A 21513-nucleotide genomic window follows, 5' to 3' on the forward strand; every position below is an offset into this window, starting at 1 on the left:
AGGAGACAGTGACTTAGAAATATGAGTTGCTCTCAGATATCCTAATAGGTAAAGATGAGTTATCTGAAAAAAAGAGTGGTGTGTTTGGATTCCAGTCTGGCTCATGTTTCTGTACGTCTCAATGTACTTATCGGCCAAGTTGCACAACTACTTTTTTTACACTACATACAGTGCAGTTTGTTGTTTGTTAGATGATGATGCTGTTACCACAGAAGAAAGGTACTTTCGTTTTGCAGTTGTATAAAAAAACACTCTTATTGTATTGCCAATTATTTTCCCAGTAGCAAGCTACAGATACGAAACAGTGAAAGATGCTAATTCATTTTACAATTCCTTTCACTCCAGTGTGTCTTCTGCGTGTAACTAAGCAGTTCAATTGTCACAGGAACGTGAACGGTCACCCTCACCTGTGCCATCGGCATCGCCTCCTGTAGCTCCTCCACTAGACCTGAAGACTTTGCACCAGCAGGTTGGTGAGAGTGAACCACAACCCTCACGACGTGGTAGCGGTGGTGCAGGAAGTTTGACTATGCACCATTTGGACCCTAGTGTGCCACCATCACCACCTCATGAGCACGCAGGTCCGGGACGCTCACCGCTAATATCGCCGGAACAGAGGCTTAAAGCATTGAACAAACAAGCGCACAGGTGAGCATATAGTTTAGTGCTGACAGAATATACCCTGCCAGATGATATAGTCTAGTCATTGTAAAATCCAGTCACTATTTTTGAAATTTGCATACAATGATTTATTATTTGCAGCTTGAAAAAGAAGGTGAAACAGTTTGAGGAGGATTTCCAAAAGGAATATGGGTACCGGCCTTCACACAGTGATAAAATGTACGATAGGGAGATGAAGAAAGTTTGCGCCGAGTTGAACAAAATACGTAAGGAAATTAAACGTAAGTGTCTGTTTCGTACTTAAAATGAGTTACAGGAAGAAATTTGCACATTACATGTTAGATAATGCAACTCACATTTCATTATTAATCTTCTCAATCTTCAGAACTAAAAGAGGATCCCACAAGTATTGACTTACTGATGGACACATCAGATACCAGGAGCTCAACTGATATGTCCCATCACCGTCACAAACCTAGGACAATGGAGGAAATGGTGCTGGAAGTGGAGAAGGTAACTGCACATTGGATTATTTTTAACTATGACTTCACAGAATGAGAGGCTGAAAACTGCAAAAATTTGTTTGGTTTTTGTTGTATTGGTACATGTTAATGCAGTGACAGAAGTAAAGTTACAAAGTGAACTGTGGAATAATTTTGTTTACATTCCTTATTCAAGTGGTAGCGTGTTATTCAAAGGAATGAACTGGGAAATTGTGCCATAATATAGTTTTTTTATTTGTGTAACTTACAGCCAACAGAGATTCATCCAAAGTTGGTGTAGGAATGAGTGTCTGCCCTTTCATTTTGAATTGCTCATAAATGTATGTCTCTATTAAAACATGGTTGTAATTCCATTGAATATGGTTCACGTGAAGAACAACCAAAAACTGCAACCCCAGACGAAAATATTTTGAAAGTGCACAAAGGGACTATGGTGGATTGAAAACAGAGGGAATTGAAGTAAGTAATTGGAAAATTCACTATGTCCCCCAGATTTGACACTTTCGTGACTCTTACCTATTGCCACATCTGAAGATATTTGTAGCTGGGAAACCTGTAGCATGTTGAGGTGGTTATGACAGCCATAAATGAATATCATTGGGGAAATGAAGAAGTGAGTTGACACAGAAAAATAAGTGCTTTCTGGTCTTAAAGCCCAATCTTTCACTGCCCTATTGAAAAAAAATTTCCACCTTTACCTCATTTGAGAGTACTTTGACAGCGAAGTATTGCATCCATTGAACTAATTTGTATTTGAAGGAATGAGCAGGATATTGACACTCACTTTTATTTAACTAAAAATAAAATTCACTGACATTTTTACTTAAGGTAAAATTTTTCAGTGGATGCCTTGAAGTCAGAACATCACTAGTGAAAAACCGCATAATAATTACAGATGAACATGATGTTTCAGTAATAGTTTATATTTTGAAGTAATTTACCATAGAACCTTATTTGCAGCACTTGGCTGAAAAACGGCACCAAGCAGGCCGTCCAGACAAGGTGGACGAGCTGTCCCCAGAGCAGGCTCTGGATGAGAAATTGGCTGTACAGAAAGTGTTGCTACATATGGAGGAGATGTTTGGGAGGCCCACTTCAAGAGGAGACCGTGATCTTGTACGCCCTCTGTATGACCGTTATCGTGCTCTCAAGAGGCTTATCATCCGTGCAGGATCAGTGAGTTTTTTGTTCATACAACTTCCTTTGTTTTGTGACTGTATTTAGTAGTTAGTTTGCTTCAGTAATGATGTCACATAGTACTTATATGTTAGAGAAGGCTTGAAGAAGTCCCCATTGTTCTACATTCCACAGTGGGAAATATATACACCGCAACACTCTATGTAGTAGACCATTCCATCCTGACTGCTGATGCTTTGTGGCAGTTTCACATTTCCACACATTAGTCTTTCATGTCATGTTACAGAGTTAAATGTTAGGAAATTAAACTGTCATCTTATATGCACCAGAAATCAGGCAAGGCAAGTAAAAAAGTGTTTAACCATTGCAGTACCAAAGTATTTTCAATAACAGTTATGAGCAGGGGGTGGCAGTACTTTATGCCCATTAAGAATATGCTTTTTAAAGAGGAACTTTTGTGGAATTTGGGTCCAGAACTTGAAAATATATGTTAGCACATGGTTAGCAATACCAACATATTTTCAGCAATGTATACTACCAAGATCAGGATAGTTTGTGTCCACTGCAAAAAGAGGTACTTTTTTAAAGAGATGTACAGTCATGAACCTGAAAATATTGATAAATCAGATTCATTGTGGCTTCTACTGAGACTTATGGACTTCGTTAAAACAGTTAATCATTTTCTTTCAAATTTTTTAACTATAAACTACCTGAATAAATGACTTTTTTTTTTCCCCTCAAAAGGTGAGCACAAAGTTAACACCTCTACCCCCTGCTTACTGTCCATTGGTATTGTGAGAATTAGATATTGACACTTTCCCATCAACTCCTACTGCTCAATTTTTGTGCAGATTTAAGTGGGAAAAAATAAAAGGGAGAAAGTGTAGAGATTTCTGGTGTTCATTTAATTTACTATGCTTAGCCATTTGAGACTACTACAAAAACAATTTATGAATTATGTGCAGTGGCACTGAAGGCCTGCATTTAACACCAATAGGGATTTTATGGGGAAATGAAAGAGATCATTTGGTTGATGAGTATCATGTAACAAAATTCCCATGTGCTACTGTGAAACAGCTTTCTATGTCCAATAAAATGATTAATTGTATGCACACTTGGTTTACAGCAACAAATTGTAAGTCAACATGGTACTGTTCCGCAAGTTGTAACGTCTTGAAGATTCAAAAGTTCAAAACAGAACTACACTTCTGCATTTTGTCTACTTCCTTCTGCTTCTATTATGCCTCTTTTTTTACAATCATTAGCCCTTTGCAAAATGACACCTAATGCTCATTGTTCTTCCACAGACAAAGCTGAAGGATAGCGTATCAGAGCTGGCAACAATTCATGAACATGAAGCAATGGAATTTACAAGTTCTCCACTGCCACCATCATTGACAACAACTTATGAGGCTGACACTGCTGAATCAATACGGCCAAGCTTGCCGTCAACTTCAGAAACACTTTCAACCAACCTCCATTCTCTCCCACTGTAAGTAGCATATAATTGTTTTTCAAAGGCAAACTAAGCATGTGACTGGTTTATGAGTACATTAGGACATTTTAAATTATTTGTATTACTATGTTGTAGACCTAGATCTGCAGCTTTCTGGAAACTGGAAGTTTTGTGGTTAGGCATATCTTTTCTTCTCTTTGATAAAAATTTTGTTTGGCAGCAAGTGGGAGGTGATAATGATTATATTATGCTCTTTGGCAACATAGATAAGTCTGTCTGGAATGTGTTTACCAAAGACATTCCATTCAAATGTGAAATAATGCAAAAGTTATGTGTCCTCACAGTGACTAGCTCTTTTTCTGTTTGTACCAGTCACCAGCCAGTCATACTATGTGAGGAGTAATGTTTAGTTCTTTTTCAGCTAATTCTCATTTTATTTAGTATTTTTATACCATGACTATATTACAGTTTTATTTAAGTGTGAAGAAAAGGCATGAACATGCATACTCCAAACATTTTTATGAGCCATTTTATTTATTGATTAGCAATGACAACACATACTGTGACTGCTTGACAGTCATTAAAGTCTGTTAAAGTATGTCCATGGGCATTGTCTCAAGATGATGGCTTACGAGCAAAGAATTTATCCTACTAGCCATTCCACAAGGCCACTAATAAATCTGTTGAGTACCCTAAAATCAATACTATCACCTACTGAAGTAATAAGTATCCCACTCATGATTGTGAAAGAAAGTGACAGGCTAGACAGACTTCTCCAGTAAGATAAATAATTTCTTGTGGCCACTGTACACAGTAGTGTGATTTTATCATGGGTGTGGGAATAAGGTGTAATACAGATCAGGAAAACTTTGTTGAATTGTAGCTGTTTCCTTGAGAAGATATTAATTGTTCCATTCCAAACCATTAGATCAGGTATGAATGTTGGGAAAATGACCCAGAAGCTTAACATTTCGGTATCATGAAATTGTTGTTCTGTAGTTTTAAAAATCCAATATTTTCATTAAACAATCATTGCAACCAGTCTACATTGCAGAGTTGAAAAGCAGGGGTTAGAGGGTCAAAAAATTTTTGTATCATTCGGCTAATTAAGTGGGTGCCTATGAAAAATGTGTTAACAGAGTTAAACAACATGTTGCAGGTCGGAGTTGCTGAACCAGCAACGAGCAGCACGTGAGGATAAGAAACGGTTGCGACGATCACTGAGGGAGTTTGAGGAGGAGTTCCAGCAGCGCACTGGCAGAAAACTGCAGAAAGAGGACCGCACTGCTATTGAGAGCTTATATACAGCATACAAGCACACAAAGGCCAAACTGCGACTACTTGAAGCTCTTGTTTCCAAGCATATCTAAGCAGTAGCTATGCTCCTGCGAAACACACCTCTATTTATATGATGAACACTTCTTAACTTCGTGTTTGTTTGGATATCTGGACTCAAGTGTTCCTCATGTGTTTGGTGATCTCTTGGTGAACACCTTTACTGGTGAAGCAAGAACTGTGAAAAAAATTAAATTTGATGTTAATTTCTTTCTATTACTCAGATTAATATACACCAGTAGGAATCTTTGATGTTATTGGGGCAATAACTATGTGGAAGAATGCCATCCAATCCCCAATTATTCTCCAGGCTTACACTGTATTCCATGTCATTATATTAATAACAGGTACATAGTGACATTTGACTCATAAGAGGACTTCACCGTTTTGAAGTGTGACATGCAGTGTGTGACACTTATTTTGTCAATGAGTTGTTGTGCTTTTGACTTCTTTCAGTGAATATAAAAATGTGGTTGAGAAGTGAGTTATGCAGTTAGAAACATTCCCTTGCTTGATTTCTTGAAGGTTCTATTCATTCATCCTAATCAAACAGAAGTAGATGATAGTGGTATTTCAATGGCATAGACATTATTGTGGAATTGTGAAGCATCTTGGTGTATTAGTGTAGCTGTAATATGTTGCATGGGTGTAAAAGTATTTCTTTGTGTACAAGATTACTTAAATTATGGGGGATCTTGATACATGAATGCAACTTCGCTGTTCTACAATGAATGTGAGTGACTAAGGAATCTCAAATTTTTTATGTGCCAGTTATATCCACCCTTGTGGTAGACATAAGGTTCAGTAACTGAAGTTACTTTAGAACTAGGTGTAAGATACCATTCATTAGGTTCAATGTTTCAAGCATTATCAAGAAAGGTAGACCTTATGTAACCCAGAATTAAGGCAAATAATTTTGCTGCTGTGTGATTTAATGCATGTCCATCATTACTCCATACACATTTTTAGACAAACAATCTTACCACTGAAGGAAGGAATAAAAGTAATTTTCAATAGGAAAAGCTTGAAAGTACTGGTTTTGAGTACTGAAATTTTATGAAGCAGAAACACAAGACCAGAATTATCAGTAATTTGAGCATTTCTATTAAGCAGGCGACATTGTTACAAAACCAAGAGACTGGGAAAACAATACACATGTAAGTTAATGTTTAAAATAATTCTTCTCTCCTATACAATACCTATATAAATTTGTCATAGCGAGACAGAGACTGACTATTGTTTTAGTATTTGCAGTACAATGTGTTTGACTAAGTGGAAAATAATGTTATGGAGAGTTGCTTTTTTGTTAATTTTATTATTGTTGGAAATATATCACCTTATGGTCCCTTAATACAATGTTGGAAATAGTGTTTTATATGTTAATGTGATCTGTGGAATTTTCTTCTAACATTATGCTGACCTCTGTTACACCTCTCATACAGTTTAACTGTCTTCTAAATACTTACTTTCTTTCATTTATAATTTGAAACATTATACTACATTTTGAAACACACAGTTTTCACAATACTAAGCAGGAATTCAGTTATTATTGTTGGTTTATTGCTTATGATATTTAACACAGCAACTTTGTGTAACATCCATTTGATGAAACATGATCCTCCTGTAAACTATATTTGGATTAGTTATACATGCTGGTTTCCAGTATCAGATTGTAGAAGCTGTGGGTAAAATGCTTAAAAAAGGTGGTACCAAATACATGCGAGTTCAAGTTGTATCTCCATGTATTGTGGTTGGTTACCTTTTGTTAAAAGTGGATCTTTCAGTTGCTTTAATTAGCTTTATTTATGTATATGTGTTTTGGTATTTTTAGATTGTTGATTGTGATTGATAAATTTTTGTTTAAAAGAGCTGAAAGACTTATTTGTCAAATAAATACATATTTCAACTGATTCTTATGACAGTTGTAGCTTTTTTCCTTCCTGTACCTCACATTATCTGCTTTGTGTAATTGTAATTCTTGAGTTTTGTTGTTCATGGTTATTAAGTATACATGAATTTTGTTATAATTATGTAAGAGTTTTCAAGGCTGGAGCCCTGTAAACTCAGGTTGAATTGTACCACAGTGTTATTTGGAAGCCTACTAAAGTAAGAGCAAAAGAAAATATGCATGCAAATTTGTCCAAATGCTGTTACTGAAGAGGTGCAGCAAAGCTTTGCTTCCAGAATTTGTATAATCTTGTGTAATCTTCCGTTTGCAAATATAAGTAGCTACCAATAGCCTGAAAGACAGTGGGCAATGACTTTGATGAAAATTTCACTCGACACTATTTTTAAGCAAATGAGAAGTTTACTACTGACATGATTTATTTGTTGTGATGTGTCTCGTTACTACTGCAGAAATGAAAAACTGGTGACAGTAGTGACCAGTACTGTACCTTCCATTCTTATCTGCAAAGCAATATCATTGCAGCATATAGATTTCTCCAGTAAACAAGTTACTTGCATAGATCAGTACAGGTGGTGTATGTATGTAAAAATGCTGTTTAACTAGAATGATGCAATACATTGCAGAAACTGTGGTCCCAGTAAGCAGGGGAATAATCAATATCAAATATGATTAATTTATTTCCTTTACTAATATGCAGTTCATTTCTGATATGTTTAATTAAACATTAGATTTTAAAACTTTTGTTAAATATGTAGTATTGTAAGGAACTCTCTTCTTAGTGCTGTGGAATCATCGATTTACACACTTAAATGTGTTTCTCTGATGACTGAACATGGCTTTGCTTTTTCACCTGGAGCAGCAGATCAAATTTAATGTTTGATATTGTGCAATTATGTATAGATTTTCTGCCTTAAATGAAAATGAAACTTTTTAGAATGATAACTCAGAAAATTCTCGCCAGCATTAACTTTACTGTTGGAAAACTGTTACATTTGAACACTGATAACTTGTTTCTTGTTTGGAGGCTCATAAACAGTTGAGTTTTACTTGACCCATGAGATGTTTTGATTTATTGTTCAGAAAATTTCTAGGCAGAAACAATTACTTTTTGTGTTTTAGGATGCACTGTAAAATTACGGTTTATGGTTCACATGCCATGGATATAAGCCCAAATAAGGGCAGCACAGAATACGCGTACTTGCATGAACACAATACAATGTAAACTGAGAGATGGTAAGTGGGGTGTTGTGAGATACAGTAAGAAAAAGGTTGAATATGATGCGAAGGAGCATCTTTTGCCACCTGTTCGAGGTTTTCCTTCATTTTGTGATTCTGATAGCAGTTTTAGTTCTGTAACTTTACTGGTCCCTTCCTATTTGATTGTTCTTTGGTGGTGTATCTTAATTTCTAGCCTTTTCTTCTGTGCTTTCTCACTTTCATTTTTTTCTCTTTCAGATGATGCCATGTGTATCACCTGTGCTTTTGTTTTTCCAGTGTTGAGCATATATGTGGAAGTTTCTTCTCCTTATTTTCATCTGACCTTTTAAATAACTTTTTCAGTTCACTTACGGGGTCACTGTTTTCTTCCCTCCTCCCTGTCTCCCTCCCCATTCCCCCAACCCTTCTCACATAAATATGTCCCTCATTTTGATTACATTGATAAAGTATTTCACTCTTTGATCATGATTGTTACTTCAACATTTCAGCCTAATGTGCTGCATTACTTACTATTAGTCAATAACTCTTTATTTTTCATACCTGCTGTTTATCAACTTATCCAGTATTTCTTCTTCCCAGTTTGTTTCATTGCTTCAAATGTCAATTATGTTCTGGAGTTTAAATGATTTTCATTGTCTGGAGCCCTTACATTCATGTGCTACGCATATGACAGTAGTTAGTAACCCATCTCAGTGTGTGATAAATAAATCACGATTTGCAAGTGCTGTGAAATCTGATATCATTGCACTTCAGAAGACTTTTGAAATACATGAAAGGGTGAGAGCTGTTTCAACAGCAGTGCCACTTGTTCTTCCTGTTCCAGTTATGAAGGAAATGAGAGGAATAATATTTCTCAAATTTTGATGTACATTGCTGGTAATAATACGTTTATGTGATTAGCACACCGTCAGTTGATTGGCTGCTCCAGGAGGAGGAATAAAAAAACATGGAAGTAAGACAGGCATAGGAACAAATATTTGGTGCTGCTACTTATGTGTTCTTTACACTTTTAACTAATTCAGCTGCTAATCCACAATTCAGTGCATACTCCCAACAAGAAACATTATACAAGGTATCATTTGATTTCAGAATTTGAAAGTTTGCATTCTTTGACACACAACTAATAAGTTGGTTACTTACATATTTAAGCCTCTGACATTACTAATCCTACTTTAGGATCAAAACTTCCTGATAAAGAACGTTCCTTGTACTGAACACATGCAGCAGCAGACTAAAACTGCCTTCAACAGACAAATCTTGAGGCAAAATGAGGTAAATAGACCTCTCGTACAAGTTGTGATGGCTGTTACTATTGTTAAGCAGCCCATTTCGTACAAGGATTTAAATCTAAGCTCTATTACATCTTTGAATCCTTAATATTCTTCACTGCTTTCCTATTTCAAGTAACCTCTGCCATTTTTTATTACAAAATACATGTTATTTCTATTAGCCTGGTAACTACATCATGCCTGAGTGATATTGAATTGTAGTCATGCTGCCTGAAACATATTGTCTGTTCTGATGATGTTACTGATATCATTGACACGGGACTGGATGCTTAACAGTTTCTATGTCAAAAATTTTCAGGGAATTAGCCTTCTAGACTAACAGTCTTTAAGTATTTGACTCATATTTTCTGCCGTTTTTCCTTTATTAAAAATAGATGTATTTCATAGATCAAAATTTGGTTATATGCCTTCATTAAAGTTGTTCAGTGAATAATTTTGTGTTTTACGAAAATAGTCATTGAATATATCACATGACTGTGAGAACAGTACTGTGATGTTGCAGAAGAGTGTACTGCAGTGAAAGCTATATATGCCAGGCACCTGTGCAATGCTGAGAGGAATTGTGGTACTGTTTCATTTATGAAACACAGGCATTAAAAGGTTCAATGTGCACTTGCATAGTTAATGAATTTATTCGAACATCATTTACATGATCAGCAAATGTCCAGTTACTGGTAACTACCAGATAAATTGAAACAACTTATACTGTGCAAAAAACAATTGCACATTATTCATATCATCACAGTTCCAGATTCTGGAAACTGAATGAAAAGAGAGATCCTAAAGCGATATTAAATCAGTAAAGATCTTTGCAGGTCTAAGATCCTGCTGAAACCCGAGAAGAGCGAATATTTAGTTGAATTCTAGAGAACTTTTAATGTTATATTACTATAATTGTTATTAACAATCATTGACATTATTGTCGTTAGCAGCACTGCTCTTCTTGATGATGTTTATAGTGAGATTTTTGTCTGTGATAAAGTAATAATTTAAACAGTAAAAGTTTAAAATTTTTGATTTAGAGTGCCAGAAAACTGGAGTACCACAGACTTTGTTTTGATGCAACACAAAAATCTACCATGAACAACATACATGTAAATAGTTTGAATTTTACACTGAAAAGTATGCACACTTGTGCTCCTTGATGTAACAGAACTGCACTGATCTTATTACAAAGCTGTGGTATTCCAGATTGCTAAGGCTTGTATTTTAAAATCAATTTTTGAATTGGGTATGCAATATCTTTGCTGCAGATAAAATTGTTGGAACAACAAAACCAATTTATTTGGACATGGGGTAGGGAAATGAATTGTTATTTAGCAGCTATAAAAAGTAATTGGAGACAATTTCACATTAACTACTATTCTTGAAAATTTGTGATCGGTGTTTTACTTCCTACTGTGTGGTGATAGTATCTGTACTGACAAAATGAAACAAATTATTCTTTGTTATATTATTTTTACCAGAATGATAAGTTACATTGAAAGGGAGAATGAACTCAAACATAATGTATTTACACAAATTTCCAAACGTGAATTCTAGGAAGATGTAATATATTACTAGTTGTGCTTGTTGTGTGCACCTTGGTATTGTAGCATCAAGTTTAATTTGTGGGCATTGATGGAAATATTTTGAATACTTTTTCCTTCATTTCGGAAATAATAGTAAGTTTGTGTGCTATCTGTAGAAGCATCAAGCTATTATGAGTATAATGCGGATTAATACTTCTGATGTGATACATGTTTATATGCATACATAATTTAGTCCATATGTGAAACTCCTGTGTCATTTCCTGGATTAACAGATCTGTAGTGCAATTAAAAGAAAACAAAATCTTATTCACAGTAGAACCTTGGTCATATATTCAGCTCCAAATATAAATACAGATGTAAAAACTCGGGAATGAGTGAAATGTTTTGTAAGCTTTTATGTTATAAACTGAATTGATTGTCTTGTGTTGAAAGCTGAGAGAAGAGAAGACAGATGACAATAGCACAGAAATGTTTTTCATGTTGTCTCGTGTGGACGTTTCTGTGCCCTTCATGTAGTAATGTCATCTCTTGTACTGTTAATTGTCTTTTTAAGAGTTCCTCTACATCTTAATAAAGCAGTACCTGATTAGAGTGACAATGCTGTCCAACATTTTTGTATACTAGTATGCAGAAATGAAGGAAGTGTTGGAGTGTTTGGTTTCTCAAGTACAAAGAATGCAGCTAGAACACAATAAGTGATTGGTATTTTTATGGCCTATATACACAGAATTGATTAAAACTTTTTTTCAGTTAACCATACAAATGCTTTAACATATTATTGTGTATTAATTATGTACACAATGATATTTGCCTGTTCCCTTGTTTGAATAATAACGAAGTTTTAATACTTCTTCTACTTTGTGCAAAACATTGTGCATTCAGATAATTATATTTGTATGAATTAACATATTGTATAACCAGTTAAACAATACATAAAATTATTGTCTCTAACAAATATATATACTATATTATTTTTATTTGTCCCTTCACTACCAGAACAATATTTTATAACAGAATATAATGTCGAGTGGCGAGGGCCTCCCATCGGGTAGAGCGCTCGCGTGGTGCAAGTCTTTCGATTTGACGCCACTTCGGCGGTTTGCACATCGATGGGGATGAAATGATGATGATTAGGACAACGCAACACCCAGTCCCTGAGCGGAGAAAATCTCCAACCCAGCCAGGAATTGAACCCGGTCCCTTAGGATTGACAGTCTGTTGCGCTGACCACTCAGCTACCGGGCGCGGGCTTATAATAGAATTCAGTGCATTGACATGAAAAGCATGGATCCGTGGGGGTGAACTCAGTGAAGATGCAATGACATGAAATGATATTAGTGCAAGCTGTAATGTGTTATTTTTCCTCCAGTACAGATGCTTGTTATTTCAGATTTATTTGTGGCAGTAAAATAGGTTCATCACATTGCCAGTAAGAAAAGAGAACATGTAATCATAAAAACTGGTAAGATATTAGAGGCATTCTTGCAACTACTCTCATGATACAGAATGATTCTAGCTTCAGGCCTAGCAGTCATCACTGGGAAGCAGTGAGCTTGTTGACATGAAACCATGCATTGTTACGTGTCAATGCAAAAGTTAGTTTTGTTTGATGATGATGATAATAATAATAATAATAATAATAATAAACAGTCAGATTTTGTTAATCACATAGTCTACAGGTTCAACTTGCAAATATTGAAATGAGATAAATGATAGCGCGTTTATGGGTTGCAATTGTTGAGTCGCCAAACTGACTGTTTCAAACAAATTTACAGGGCAAGAATTAAACAAAGTATACTTCATTAACTCCGGAACATAAGGTTTCGTACTATGCTACTAAAATGGAAAAAAAAGGTTTAAATTCTATTGTTATTTAACATAAGCACAGGTTGCAGGAATGAAACGACCTTCTATTAACAATGCTTTGAGGAGGAGGAGAAGAAGAAGAAATAAAGAACATCTGTTCAATTGGTTGATCAAAAATATCTTTCCTAGATAGTGAATATGCCTTGATAAGATTACATCTCAGAAAATCAACTTTATCTCTATTATTGAAATATCAGTTTCAGTCATGCTGGCTGCTGAAAATAAAGTATTTCACTACACATCCTAGTTGAATGGTATAAACAAAGTCTTTCATAGTATATAATGCACCATCCAACATTACTTCAGTCAGGAGCTTGAACTTTTGATGTACAAGGACACAATTACATAGTCATTGTCAAGTTTTGTTGAAACAATTCTCTCATTACAGAATAATAATAATTTTTCTTGAAAACTGTTCAGGAGTACTATTTCAAAATCATATTCCTGTAAGAATAAGGCCCAACATGCTAGGTGTGACGGTTCTGTAATTTAACATTCTAACATCTTATTTTTTTGGTAACCACCTCTTGTTTTGTACATGGGATGGAGTAAGAGTTTTGGCTGTAAATTTTGTGTGTGATTACGCCCATATGAAGTTTATAAGTACGTATGATACATGGCTTCTTATTGAAATGTGTACTATTTCAACAAGAATTATTTTAGTTCAGCCTGCTGTAGTGGGTCAAGAGTTAGTCTTATCACTTTGTCACTTATGCGATCCTCCTCATTCTCCACAGTGAGAGAGTTCAGTGCCAATTTGTGAAGCTTTCATCTCAATAAACTTGAATGTTATACCTTGGCAGTATTTACCATATTTGCCTTTCAGTTTCATCAAATCAGCAACAATGTGTTCAGCACTGATAATAGCACTTGCCCAAGGAGAAGGCAATTTTTGCATACTTAACCCTCAGAAATTCTATGCCATAAATGGTTTCAGTTAGTAATCCACTTACAACTAGGCCAGGCAAACTATGGCCCCATTCCTTATAACTACCTCAACCTATACCAGCCCTTCTGCGTGTTGCAAGATGACTCTGACTGCTCCAATAATTTTCAGTTTTGTACTTAATAAGTAGGTACCATCGTAACCTCACTTACCTTATTAAATAGTCTTGCTGACATCACATTTATAGTAGTGCCTGTGTCAATTAAAACTGTAACTGAGTTTTTTCCCCACAATAACATTAATAGTGGCCTGAACGATATTTTTACGTGGATCGTGGCGTTTGTAATGGTCACTATTTAGCTCATGTGTAATGCCTCTGATTTCGTTATATCTTAATAGGTTCATTGAATTGTGTTTACTGCCCCCTCTCCATCCCATGACCATCAATGGAGGGTGTAATGTGATCAGTTCTAGTTTGTTCAAGGAGTCATAGTCAGACAGTCAGGAATCTTACTCACCTCACTAGCATTTACTGTTGGATTTTGTGCTTGCCAGCTCATATCAACAGCACAGTTTGGTACTGGACCACCTGGCTGGTAAGTACCTTTTATGTTTAACTGACTTTGGTTTCTAGTGTTGAATTCAATTTGTTAGTATTTTTTTGATACCAATCACCTACTCCATTACTACAGAATCGAGGTTGGTACCTATTCACCCCAATATTTAGTTGTATTTAAATACTTTTCAAAAAATTTTCAAAGGCTTTCTTGCTTACCGTGGAATGGCTAAGTGTTGAACACTTCTTTGTGGACACTTTGACATGAATGCTTTCTCAAACTACTTACAGGTTTGGCAGTTTTAGTTTTCAGTCTTTCTCTTAATAAAGCCTATAGGAAAGGTATTTTCTGTTGTTCTGACCAAGATCTAGGTAATGCTCCCTAAAAAGATTTTATAACAGAACAGGATGGATATTTTTCATATCTGGTGTGAAAATCTGAAACTGTGATTATTTCAAACAAAAATGTGTTCTGTCAAAATAGATAATAAAGAAGGAGCTGCCCTACACCATAAGGTACATGGTTAGGTGGCAGATCAGCATGATTCCAATCATCTCTGTGCACTCTGTCGTTTGAAGCTGCACTATTGTAGTCAACACGTGACCTAACAATAGACGGTGGTGTGTCATTTACAATTTATTTGACAGCAGACAACTCCTGCCGCATACTGTTAATCTGTGAACTGACATTTTTATGCCATTCAGGCAAATCTTTACTTAAAGCAGTTTTGTTTTGATTTAACTCTGATCTAATAGATACCTCTGAAGTACCTCTTTCAGATAACACTGCAGTGACAAAGTGCTGTCTAACAAGTTGCAACTCTGAATACAATTCATTCATATGGTTGTCTGTAGCTGAAATCCATTTTGAAATTTACTAGGAAAACCTTCTCCCTACGCATCAAACTCTTCCTGTAACTTAACTTCATGGTTAATAGTAAAATTATCTACCTTTTCATGTAGCTTATGAATAGACTCTTTTGTACAAGTTTGTTCATCTGTTGTTGTTGGTATTTTCTCAAGGATGCCCTGGTACACAGTTTTCAATTACCAAGTTTTGGTTCTTGGGGCATCCTGTCGCAATGACAAATCTGTTACATTTGTTGACAATTTTGTCGGATTATGTGACATTTTATATTGCTGTGATGATAAGTGATTCCCTCCCCCCTCCCCCCCTCCCCCCTGTTTTCTACATTGTCTCTAAACTTAAATGTATTATTGTAAATAGGTCTCAGTGAGAACCAGCTGTTTTCTTCCCTCTTAGCCAGTGACTGCATTTCACATGCTGAATCATTAATATTATTGACCTTTGTATCAGTGAGTTTGCTGGCTTAGGAATGTGATTGTACTTCATTATGTGCCTCAGATTCCATTTTTACAGATTGTTGTATCTTTATTGTAACAGAGAGAAGGTTGAAATTATTTGAGTAAAATAACATATTTTAGTTTAATAACAGCACACAAATAATGATGTAGAAAGTGAACCTTTGAGCAAGAACATGTTAATCTGTTGAAAGAATGTAACAACACTATGCCATGTTGCATGCACATGGTGCAACTTAACTTCATATTACAATTAATAAAAAAATGAGCTGTGAACGAATTATTCGAGCGGCAACAATTACAATGTGTTCAGGCCAGCGAAATAAGATATGTTGTCCTTACTTTATACAATGAGGAATAATGAAGGTCATTAATATTAATTTCCAAAAAATTTATTTGAGTTTCTTTTTCCTTTCTCCTTTTTATATTGTTTGAATTGCTTCTAGTTAATGTTGTTTTCTTTAAATTAAATATATTTTGTTTGACTTCAGTTTGTTTTTGTCAATACTTCAAAGTTTCCATTAAGTACATGAAACAGAGAAAAACAATTTGTAACATCATAACGACAATAAAATTTCATATACAGATATTTATAAAATAGTCTTAAAAGGTGTTTGACAGAATAATGTAGCCTCTTTCTTCTGGTATGGGTTTTTATTTATGATAGCAAAATGTCGAAAAAAAGGATACATCACATTGCCACTAATAAAAGAAAACATGTAATCACAAAATTGGTAAGATATTTTAGGCATTCTTGAAACTCTCTCACAATATAAAGTGACTAACTTCAGACCCAGCAGTCATCGTCAGAAAGCAGTGAGCTTGGTCACATGGAACCATGTTATTGTTATTGAGAAACGCAAAAGTTGGTTTTGCATGATATCAATAATCACCATTAGACTGCATTAGTGACATAGACTGTAGGTTTGCCCTACAAATACTGAAATGGAAAAAAATAGCGTGCAATTGTTGTCACCTAACTAATTACTCACAACTAATTTATGGGCCATGAATTAAACGAAACAAGCTGCAGAACACAAGGCTTTGTACTATGCTACTAAAATAAAGAAAAAAGGTTTAAATTCCATTATTATTTAACATGGAGCAAAAGTTACAGGAATGAAGGCACCTCCTAGGAGCAGGGCTTGAAGCAGGAGAAGGAGAAAGGGGTGTCTGTCCAGTCTGTTTAACAAACAAGCATCGAAAATGTCTTTCAAAGATAGTGAAGATAACAAAGATGAAGTTTATTTCCTGAGATGTACCGGTAATCTTACCTGTATTGTCAAAATGTCTATTTCAGTCAAGGTAGCTGTTTGAAATAATATGTTTTGTTACAAAGCTATCCAGAAATACTGAGCCTCCAGTATAATGAACATGTAGTGGCAACTGAAAATGTGTGCCTGAACAGGGCACAAAGCAGAGTTTCCTGCTTTTCATGAGCTGTTGTCTTAACCATTAGACTGTCAGAGCAAATCTCCAGGCCTGACTCAGACTTTTGTTGTCAGTGATGATTTCCATCTATTATTTCTGAATGCTGCTACCAGAAGCTGTCCCATAGGATATGTGAGGAACAGCACCAAGGGTAAATACTGGTGACAAAGTTGGAGTGGAATCTGGTGACACAATCAGATAAACTTAATGCAATTTTGTCATATGATGACATGGTTGGAGACCGTGGCTGTTATTTGAAGACAAATGTTGATGGTGTTAGGACAGCTCTTTGTATGTATCAAAATATGTGGTGCGTGGTAGAAATCTTTTCAGTGACAAATCTAAAGTGTTCAGTGTGAAAAATTTACATGTGCAACAATAAGAATGCAGTGGGAATGTATTCTCATCTGTTGGACAAATGTTATGAAAACAAACACTCCAAACCAAAATTTCACATAAGTCACATCCAATGAAAATCTGTAACGCAACCATCTGTGTGTGGCTTGCTTATAATTATGTATTATCTATATTTTAGGACAATTAGTCTGTAGAAAATGCAGCACATGTTATAAGGAAAGCGTGTAAACAGTATGAAGATGAATCATAACGATTCAAAACCAGTAACGGTACCCTTTGAATAAAGGAACTGAAAATAAATTTGTGGCTGGTTGCTGCCCCAACACCATCAATAGATAAACTTAAGTTGAAGGTGACTGCTTGCAGATGAAGGGAAAGTAGGTCTGTGTCCTGATCTGCCACAGATTTTTGTCATGACACATTCATAATATTTTAAATACTTTCAAACCTTCTTAGTGAAACTGATATTCTTCAGTGTCTCAAGTCTGCAACTGAGTTTATGTTCTCATTTTACGTGCTATTTTGACAGTTTTCCTAACTCTTTGACTGATTGGAGTCTAGACAACAAACATATGGAAATGAATATGATATTACAGTGCCTGTGTTATTCTGAAATATGATGCAAAGTTCCTTTGCATGTGTATGCATTGTAATTCAGAATAACACATGCACTGCAATATCGTATTTAGCTGTCGACACTGGGGAAGCGACTATCAAGCAAAATGTCTCCCCTGTATGAGAATATACATAATGGACATACAGGTACAGGTTGTAGATGACATATGGAAGTTTGGGTCTGAGCATGAGTCATGCTCAGATAGCCAAATGGTAAGGCTACCACTCAGAATAGGCAGGAAATAGGGGTTCGAGTCCTGGGATGGCACAAATTTTTGTTATTGTTATTCCATTATACAGTTGATGGATAGCCATATTCACATTTGTGAATACATATTATGTATTCTGCAAATGAAAGTCATTGTGGATCTGCCACAAACTGGAAAATGATAAAGCATCACCTCAGTCAGCTGAAGCAATTGAGATATGCTCTTGACATTATGTCCAGAAAGCATCTGAAATATTTTTAATAATGATGACATTAATTGAACTCAGCTGAAAACTTAAAAATACAGAGAGAACTAAAAATTATCTTAATATTGAATGAAAATTAATTCATAGAGGTGGAGTTGCTCCCACACATTGTGGTTGTGGATCCAAAGTTGTTGGAGAAATATTGATGAAATTTTGGATTGCAACTATTGCTGTAAGAGCTCGATATTCATGTAGACCGCAGTGCTCAGAGGTTCTTAATATACATAATACTGAGATAATCTATGTGAAACTTATGAATAGGTACATTCTAATGAAACTATGTGGGGGTGCAAGGGGTATAAGTGCAGATATTTTGATAGGTGGTACCTTCATATGTACATATATCAATGTGTTGGTTGTTTTTTCTCTGCATTGAACATCTTCACACAAACACATCAAAACTTTTCTGGCCTGATGGTTTTTTCACAATCATACTGCACCATTTAGTAGACTACACTTTTCCATATAGATTAATAATTTTGCATCAATGCATCCGCATATCAACATGTGACCTGCTGCCCGGTGGGAAATAAGCATTAATGGCTTGCTCTTGCCACATGGACTTGTAAGTACCAACCAACCTTAAAACATACAAGTTGTAGCGGCTATAATTATTAGTCTGCAAATGATGTAAATACTGATGTAATGTTGTTGAGTCACTATCTTCAGTCATCAGTAGAAATATCTGCATATATAAGCATTATACACCAAATCTCTGGGTAAATTATCTAAAAATTAAAAAAAAAATTTGTTGTCTGGAATTTATAGTGCAGAGAACAAAAGAAATTGGATGTAATATTTAAAGTTTGATCATACAAGCAGCAGCAAGGGCATCCAGGGATAGAAATGGTTAGGTACACTAGACTATATACAAAATTCAGTAGTTCTGCCGAGAAATGTCTTTCAGTGCAAATATTATAGTGGGAAAAATGTGAAAACTGCTTTTATGTAAAGTATTTAGTGGGACCAGAATAAGGACAAACTCTTTCATTAATTTATTTATATTCTGTTCATTTCATCTAGTAGAAGAACTACGAGTATTTGGGGTGTTGAATGTGTCAAAGTCATACATTACCATAGAAGTGTAACTATTATAAACTGTGTATGCCAATCAACTGTAATTTATGACAAGATGCTTTATTGTTATGTGGCAAGGACACTAGATGCACTATTTTTACAATTGCATTTATAAATGTTGCCATATTAAGAAGGACAGATGCAACGGACATGAAGTTTATACTACGAATTCAACATAACTATACACAGGTGATAAGAAATCCATAGCAGTAAAGAAACCAACTTTGACTTAAAAATTCAGTATAGTATGAGCCCCCATTTACTGCATGCAGTCATAGCATTAAAATACTGTGACATGGAATCAAAGAGGGCCTGAGCATACTTTTGGAAAATCTCCCTCCATGCAGTTTGTATGCTACAGCATAGGTGATTAACAAAGAATGCTGAACTGTGACAAATAAGACATTGAATGATGATAAACCAGAATATTCACTGGCCTAAATGTAGGACAAACACAAAAATGAAGGTAGTTTTGGTGCTTATCATTCTTGAAGAAAAGCTTGTACAGTTTTTACACCAATGTGGTGGTGATTGTCTTGATTAAATATGGCACATAGATTTACATGAAAGAGGAGCAGCACAACATTCACCCCTCCCCAGAGAACTATAAATATCTTTTATCCATTAGGACCAGGTTTGAATAGGTAGTACTGTTATGTTGGTCTGTTGGACTAGTCAATACATGGAAAATAATAGTGAGCTCCCAGGTGTTCAACTGAGTCATTGTTTCCATTTTATACATCTTGGCTGAACACTCAGAAGTTCATTATTAATTAGCCATGCCAAGAAAGCCTGAGAGATCACACATGGAAAATAGTTTTGCCGTGATCTGTATCAGGAGAGAACATAGATCAATGAAATAGACTGTTCCCACATCCTTGCAAGATGTGTGAAGCTTGGAACATTTGGATTTAAAAGTGACACCATGTTAATTTGAAAACAATATATACAGCTGAGTGGTTACTTCCTCCATGAAACTTTTGTCAGTTGATATACCTACCATCACCGTAGAAGCCATAAGATTAGTACTACACTATATTCTTATCTAGAAGTAGCAGTTGTTCTTTCTGTTACCCCGTATACATGAATAAAATTCGTACCCTGTGTCCAGTGCCACATCATACCATCAAACTTGGCATTTGGCTGCTTTGCCATTTAACACCACAGGTTTCCGTATTGTGATCATTAGTGTATGACACATTATGTGGTCATAATAGAGGGAAACATTCCACGTAGGAAATAAATATCTAAAAACAAAGATGATTTGACTTACCAAATGAAAGTGCTGGCAGGTCGACAGACACACGAACAACCACAAACATACACACAAAATTCAAGCTTTCGCAACAAACTGTTGCCTCATCAGGAAACAGGGAAGGAGAGGGAAAGACGAAAGGAAGTGGGTTTTAAGGGAGAGGGTAAGGAGTCATTCCAATCCCGGGAGCGGAAAGACTTACCTTAGGGGGAAAAAAGGACGGGTATACACTCGCACACACACACACACACACACACATATCCATCCACACATATACAGACACAAGCAGACATATTTAAAGACAAAGAGTTTGGGCAGAGATGTCAGTCGAGGCAGAAGTGCAGAGGCAAAGATGTTGTTGAATGACAGGTGAGGTATGAGTGGCGGCAACTTGAAATTAGCGGAGATTGAGGCCTGGTGGATAACGGGAAGAGAGGATATATTGAAGAGCAAGTTCCCATCTCCGGAGTTTGGATAGGTTGGTGTTAGTGGGAAGTATCCAGATAACCCGGACGGTGTAACACTGTGCCAAGATGTGCTGGCCGTGCACCAAGGCATGTTTAGCCACAAGGTGATCCTCATTACCAACAAACACTGTCTGCCTGTGTCCATTCATGTGAATGGACAGTTTGTTGCTGGTCATTCCCACATAGAATGCGTCACAGTGTAGGCA

At 35.8% G+C, this 21513-nt stretch overlaps 1 protein-coding gene across 1 annotated transcript in view; it reads left to right on the plus strand.

Moving 5' to 3' along the window:
* The window catches only part of LOC124545754 (protein FAM13A), a 109272-nt gene extending 102310 nt beyond the window's left edge, over positions 1 to 6962 (plus strand). The window contains exons 8-13 of the mRNA XM_047124696.1: positions 386 to 648; positions 763 to 902; positions 1007 to 1134; positions 2085 to 2300; positions 3569 to 3753; positions 4877 to 6962. Coding sequence (XP_046980652.1) covers positions 386 to 648; positions 763 to 902; positions 1007 to 1134; positions 2085 to 2300; positions 3569 to 3753; positions 4877 to 5087 — 1143 coding nt within the window. The 3' untranslated portion in view covers positions 5088 to 6962. The remainder of the gene's footprint in view (positions 1 to 385; positions 649 to 762; positions 903 to 1006; positions 1135 to 2084; positions 2301 to 3568; positions 3754 to 4876) is intronic.
* The last annotated feature ends 14551 nt before the right edge of the window (positions 6963 to 21513 follow it).

Source organism: Schistocerca americana, chromosome 8 (genome assembly GCF_021461395.2).
Source record: "Schistocerca americana isolate TAMUIC-IGC-003095 chromosome 8, iqSchAmer2.1, whole genome shotgun sequence".
Lineage (NCBI taxonomy): Eukaryota > Metazoa > Arthropoda > Insecta > Orthoptera > Acrididae > Schistocerca > Schistocerca americana.